This window comes from Papaver somniferum, chromosome 11 (assembly GCF_003573695.1).
Source record: "Papaver somniferum cultivar HN1 chromosome 11, ASM357369v1, whole genome shotgun sequence".
In the NCBI taxonomy this organism is placed as follows: Eukaryota; Viridiplantae; Streptophyta; class Magnoliopsida; order Ranunculales; family Papaveraceae; genus Papaver; species Papaver somniferum.
Genome location: NC_039368.1, coordinates 33,171,969 through 33,178,928, shown reverse-complemented (window position 1 = coordinate 33,178,928; position 6,960 = coordinate 33,171,969). Strand labels below are relative to the sequence as shown.

At 33.9% G+C, this 6,960-nt stretch overlaps 1 protein-coding gene across 1 annotated transcript; it reads left to right on the top strand.

The window, feature by feature from the left end:
- The first annotated feature begins 4,885 nt into the window (after positions 1–4,885).
- Positions 4,886–6,604, top strand: LOC113323034 (transcription repressor MYB5-like). Its single transcript, XM_026571268.1, has 2 exons — positions 4,886–5,406; positions 5,562–6,604. The coding sequence occupies exons 1-2, from the start codon at positions 5,090–5,092 to the stop codon at positions 6,238–6,240; spliced, it is 996 nt and encodes a 331-aa protein (XP_026427053.1). The 5' UTR covers positions 4,886–5,089; the 3' UTR covers positions 6,241–6,604.
- The last annotated feature ends 356 nt before the right edge of the window (positions 6,605–6,960 follow it).

Genomic DNA, 6,960 nt, shown 5'->3' with positions numbered 1-6,960 from the left:
ATCTTCGAACAACATATTAACCGGAGAAGGTTGATCATCCATTGGTATAGGTTGGCTTTCCATCTTCGAGAAATGTAAAAACATCAATTGGAATTACATTAGAGTTCGGTAAATTGTAAATTTTATTGCAATAACCGAACTCAAGGTTCGGTTTATATAGAAAAGTTACATATAACCGAACAAGAAACAAATAAAATGTTCTGTTACTTCTTATTTTATCTAGATAACCGAACATTACACTAGAACTTCAGATTCCCCCCCCCCCCCCCCCCCCCCCCCCAAGTTCGGTTATTTACGCTGTTATTTCGAGTTTGGAAACAACTGAACTTAATACACCAAGTAAACTCTAATATTACGTGTAGTTCGGTTATCTAGTTCGTAAATATGCAGTTTACGAAACAACCGAACTTTGTACACTAAGTTAATTCTTATTTTTACGTAATTTCGGTTAGTTATTGGTTGTGTACCAACCGAACTTTGTACACTAAGTTAGATCTAATTTTTACGTAAAGTTCGGTTTGTTAATTTGTTACGAACCAGCCGAACATTACCCTGAAATCTGAGAAACCTTCATTAATGGAGAGTCCGGTAACCTGCGTGTTTGGAGAAAGTAACCGAACAACACTTTCAGGTGAGTTCGGTTATTTCCGTGTATAGCTAAAGCAACCAAAATGCACTTCCAGATGAGTTCGGTTAGCTTTCTTGACATAGTGTAACCGAACTAGCCCAAATCCACTTGAAAATTTTACATTTTTAGGAAAGTTTTGACCAATTCAACATACATTATCTAAGTTTGGAGCATACCTGGACACCCAAATACTCTTCCTCCGGTTGTGGTTGATAAAATCCATCATATTCATCTTGAGATTGAGTTTTGGGAAGAATAGAATCACCATCTAAGAAATAACTCATATCCAGATCATTGTGAAGATTAACAAATACTCTAGGAGAGGATGGAGATGAAGAATCAAATGAGTTTTCATCACTTGAATACCCAAACTTAGTGAATTGAATTTTTTTTTTTATTTTCCATGTTTTTTTCCTTCATCTTCTCTAACTTTACTCTCTCTAAAATTCTACTCATCTAAAAATCATACCATCTTTTAATATAATCTCACTAATTATTATTAACTAAATCATTTAACTAATCATAATCTAAAATTAATTATTAAGGTAATTTAGGTATTAATATAAATATCAGATACGGGGTGACCTAGATTTACTTCTAATGTATTTACCCAAAATAAAATAATGATCCCAAAAAAAAAGATGGTTCCCAAAAAATCATTCTAAAACACATAGGCCATACCAAAACATTAACTCATAGCCCAACATAGTCCTAGGGTGTCAATCATAATGACTCGATCATTGCATACTGTCTCGAAGAAAATGCAAAAAAAATAATGGATAATGTATCTTTTAAGTTTAAGGTCTTAATTGTCAGTCAAATTTGAGTTAGAAGTTTTACATTTTTGAGGTCAAGCTAACTTTCTTTCTCATCAAGAAAGTTGGGGGAGAGCCCACCGATGGACACATTTCCGTGCAACTAAATAGTCTCCTACTCTTTTTTCAGAAAAGAAGCCAAGGAATTGAATTAATTATCTTTCACTTTTTTCTTGTTCTTTATTACTGATATCATTAGGTAATTCTTTACAATTTTATACTACGTTGGGTTTTCATATTTAAGGTCACCAACACAGCTTCGATAACTTGGAATATGGCCGGACGTTTTTCCAGCAGTTATTTCCGGGGTACATATGCTAGGAGGTTTGTTGTTTCTTTCACAGCCATCAGCAACATTCCCAAAAATAAAGACAAATTCATTACGTACATCCAAACAAATCTAACGTCAGGGTCTCTTCTAACCTCCGCTTAATCCCTTTGTTTGCAGCTTCAGACTACATTTAGGATATACTGTGAACAAACCTTATTACTCTGTTTGAAGATGCATAGCCACATGATATCCCTTCCACAATTTTGACCCGGCAAACAATATGGTTTCTTTAGCCTAAATTTTCAGGGTTTTGGAACAATATGTTCTGTCATTTGGAATGGTGTTGTTCAAAGACAAAACATAAAAGACATTAATACCTTGGGATATCGATCGACAAGAAGTAAATGTAAGTGTGTCTAAATTGGCACCACAAGCTACCAAAATAGTTGGTTGGAGTTCACATTCTCATTTGATCTTCATCCACCACAACCAATACAAATATATGGTGTCATTTGGGTCTGTTCTGTTCACCCATTCTTCTATGTAGTTATTTGATCGCCCCATTCATCTGTACTATGTAGCATGTTGATTTCCGTAAGATTATAAGAACGTCGCGTAAATCCACGAGGCATAGGCTACATTCACAAGCAGAAAAAGGCGCAAGCCACGAAAACGTTTTCGAACATAAACAAATTTACTTTTACTTTAGTTCCATCTGGTTGGATTATTCTTCTTCTTGATATCGAGATTGAATAAGATTTTATATATATGCGTGCCCCCATCAAACACAAAAAAAATAATCGTGAAAAGACGATCAATCATTTGGTTTTGGGATTCCACATAAACGACCAAGGTATGCTTCTGTTTTTAAAACAGACTTTCACATTCGTTTATTCTACTATCAGAGGGTTTATATTTGGGCTAACCGTCGATCATCAATAACCCATTCATTTGCCCAAAAGCTAAGATGCCAATAACTTACTAGTTCACAGTTAAACAATAACTAGGGGATCTGTTCATTCCGTTGGCGGGATTATTTCACACTATTTCCCACAGTCCAAAGTTATAAAGACGTAGGATTAGCTTTTAAGCATGGTGTTAATTTGTAGATGATTTTTCCCCAAATATGTCCCTGTTTATGATAGTAGTATTATATTAAACTTAATAATATTTCTAGTTTTCATTAAACTTAATAATATTTCTAGTTTTCATCAAAAGTAAGGCTTTTGTTAACTTGTATACCCGTATACATGTTAAGGTTTAATATAAAATTATTTTATTTCATTGGAAATTATGTTTTTTTGTCTTATTCTACCAGAAATTGGTTTTTCTTGTGCTAAAAACAACATTTTTTGTTCCCAATACAAAGAATTACTGTTTTCAATGTAATAAAACAAACAAATCTTGTTTTCAATGCAAGAAATTGTTGTTTTAATGAACCTTAACATGTATACGGGTATACAAGTTAACAAGACCCCAAAAGTAAAGGATAAAACAAAAAAAGATAATTATTTATAAAATCTATATAGTTCTCTTAATCTCAGAGATTTGGTTTCTCCGCATATATAATTTGGATGGAGGGAATATATTTTTTTATACATGTAACTCAAACAATAATATCTTTAATTACATTTTGACTTTTCATGATGCTTCGTATTTCTCCCAGAAACTAATGCATTCTGAGTTACAAAATTATATTATCTAACAATTTCAATTTCAAAGCATGATTTGCAAATTGATAAATATTAGTGTTATAACTTATATGTTTTGGGTTGTGCTAACTTTTTGTAGGAAGGTTAAGCAACCTACAAATTCATCATCATTTGAGTTTTGTAGATAAAATGATGCCAAAATTGTAATGAAGCGTGAGAGTAACACATGTGGATCCTCTTCATCTCCATCTTTAACTGTCTATGAAATACAGTATAAAAATTCCAACTCTTATAATATCTGAACAATCGGGTACCAAATCTTGTAATTAATTAATTAAAACCAAGAACCAAACAATAAATTATTTTTCACAAAGTCTTAAATATGTGTCATATTGGATATATAGTTTCTTTATTGTTCTTTTATTCTTCGTTTGTGGATGTGTAAGGCAGGGAGGTCAGCAAATGTAACATCGTTTAGTAGCTAATGATAGCTGTATAATAAATAATGTGACTGAAATCTAGCCTACTTATTTTCTTTTATCTTTCTTTTGAGTGGTTCACCAAGTTACAGCAATGGTTTATAAAATACAAGTCCACCAAGGTAACCTTTGGGTTGATATGGTAAGACAATTGGCGTACAACATTGTGACCGTTAAAAGGAAAGACATGAACACTGTAAGGTTCTGCCACATGGGCATGGAGTTAGGTCTGACTGTGTTTTACTTGCCCTTCCTGTATGAGAAGACATTTCCGATCTCCCTATTTCTCCTGTACGTACGCAGGTAAGAATGACTATAAGGAAGTGTGTTCTTGGCTTACCGATCAAATAATGTAGTATGTTTTTGGCGTCTGCTAGTCGATTCTGTGGGTACTCGTCACCCTTCACTCATTTCATCAGCTTCGGTGGGATCTAGAACTGCTTATCTGCGTTTTTCACTGTTGTAGTCGTGTAGTTTGTGAATGTACTGCCAAGACAACACAATCTTCTGCACAGGAAAGCTTGGCCCTGGTTATATCCGGTTAGATATACAGACATGGCATCCGAAAAGCATTGAAAGTTGAAAGCTAGAAGCACAGTTGTGATTAAAATTCGTTAAGCTTTTTCTCCACGTCCTCCCACATATACAATATATAGTTTTTTTTAACAGAACAAATCTGTCCACACGTCTAACTTTCTCAACATTATAATTTGTTCTTCAATCCGGGCCATTGGGAAAGCCAAAAATCTTTACAGGGATAAGACCTGCGACAAACTTTCCGGCCAAAAATTAAATTTCCTGAAACATTAGAAATCAAATGGTACCCAACGTAAAAGAAAGTATATATTTAAAAACCAAACCGACACATATAACAAATGAAATAAAAATCGCAAAAATTCCAGTGGTGGACCACTAAAGTTATGCCGGGTAGCTTGCACCGAAAAGGATTGTTAATTTAGGTTCGGATATTTGGACAATAAAATCAGCAACATCCAAATTTATACATTCTTTTCGTTCTTCTTACTTACTTTTTATCCTTCTTTCTTGATAATTTTTTCATCTGCTTCTGTCCATACGCACTTTGGATGGATGGGATAAAGCACTTACTTACCCTTCTGAGTAAACAACAATAAATTAGCAAAAGAAAAGCATATTGAAGGACGTACTACTTATAGAGAAAGCTACAAAACACAAGAAACAGAGAATTTAAAGTTGGATCAATATCTTGAGAGAGAGAGAGAGATATGGCATCATCGTCTTCATCAGTTTGGAAGAACAGCACTACTAATAAGAGCAGTAGTACTAAGACACCATGCTGCACAAAGGTAGGATTAAAGAGAGGTCCATGGACACCAGATGAAGATGAGATTTTATCAAATTATGTACAGAAAGAAGGAGAAGGTAGGTGGAGAACTTTACCTAAACGTGCAGGTCTTCTTCGTTGTGGTAAAAGTTGTCGTCTTCGTTGGATGAATTATCTTCGTCCTTCTGTTAAACGAGGTCAAATCGGTGAAGATGAAGAAGATCTTATTCTTCGTCTTCATCATCTTCTTGGTAACAGGTAAAATATTAATTAATGGAATCTTCTTTGTTCTATCGCACTATTATCATCAGCACTTTCTCTTCTCTCTTTCTTTATCTAAAGTTTTTTTTTTTTGGTTTAACTTAATAATCTTAAGACTTTAACAATTCTAGAATTGTGGTTTTGATTTATAGGTGGTCTTTGATTGCTGGAAGAATTCCTGGTCGAACCGATAATGAAATCAAGAATTACTGGAATACACATCTAAGTAAGAAACTTATCAGTCAAGGTATAGATCCAAGAACACATAAACCGTTGACGAACCCTGACCCTAATAATCATTATCACGAACCACCACCTCCTCTCTTTGAACACACTTCAATTTCAAACCCTAAATTTATTCACACGGGTCATGATGACTCTAGTACTTCTGCTATATCTTCACTTGAAATGAGTTTCAGTGAAGCTATTGATGATAAAGGAAATGACAATAATCGTCACGAGTATCTCAAAGGAATTACTACCCTGAATGCTGATCAGAATCATTATAATTTGGAAAACTCTGATGGGTTTATGATGGGCTTTAGGGACATGGAAGAGGATCTCCATCACCATACAGAATTCAACAACGACGACGTGTTTTCGTCGTTTTTTAATTCCCTTATCAATGATGATGTGTATGTTCACCAACATCAACAACCACAACAACATCCCACAACTGCCAAAAATCAGGTTCCTCTTCTTGATTATACCACGCCTGTAGATTCATCATCAACACAAAGTTTTGGATACAGTGATGTCATAATGGAATCTGCATACTCTTCTCCTAATATTACAAATGGTAATGCTTTCAATCAGGAGATGTTGGGTTGATGTTGATCAAGATACAAAAACTATATAGTACGCTTCCTCTGTCGACCAAACAATATATGAAAAGAGTATATATCAAGATTGAAGGATTTTGATTGTTTTTGCATGCAAGTATGTTTCTCTTAATTCTTACTTGGCTCTTATTTTCTATGTTAAAGACAACATGCTGCTTCCATTTTCTTATTATATTCATGTCTCCTGTCCGTTTACCGTGTGTAAACTTGTAATCAAACAATGAGCGCGCTAGTTCCAAAATATATATTTTCCAGACATGGTAGTATATATAATAATATAATGAAATATCAGTTGATGTACTTAATCAAAAACTAGACTTGTATGATCAATACCTAATCTTAGTTCTTTCACATATCCATCGTTTCATTTTATACATCTATATAGTCTGACATATATTATGTGATTTTGGTCCTCCATACTTGAATAGATTAATTTGTATATCTAAGTTCTATTTGTACATTTGCATATCTATCTTAATTATATTCTGGGTTTCTACGGCTAATCGATCCATTTTGTACAAGATACTTACAGAAAAGTTAGTTCACACTAGTCAGTAGAGCTATACATGATATTTTTTTTCATGGAGATAAATTCACTAAATAAGTGGTGATATCATATAGCTATGTCGTATGTGTCAGTAATTAAGGGTGCATGAGGTTAAAGATCGTAGTGATTAAACCCAATAACATATCTAAGAAACAAGTCCAA

What these genes read in the sequence shown, in the direction of transcription:
- LOC113323034 (XM_026571268.1), top strand. Translation starts at nt 5,090, where the DNA reads ATGGCATCATCGTCTTCATCAGTTTGGAAGAACAGCACTACTAATAAG. An exon ending in CATCATCTTCTTGGTAACAG is followed by an intron (nt 5,407 to 5,561) that starts GTAAAATATTAA and finishes TTTGATTTATAG; the next exon opens with GTGGTCTTTGATTGCTGGAA.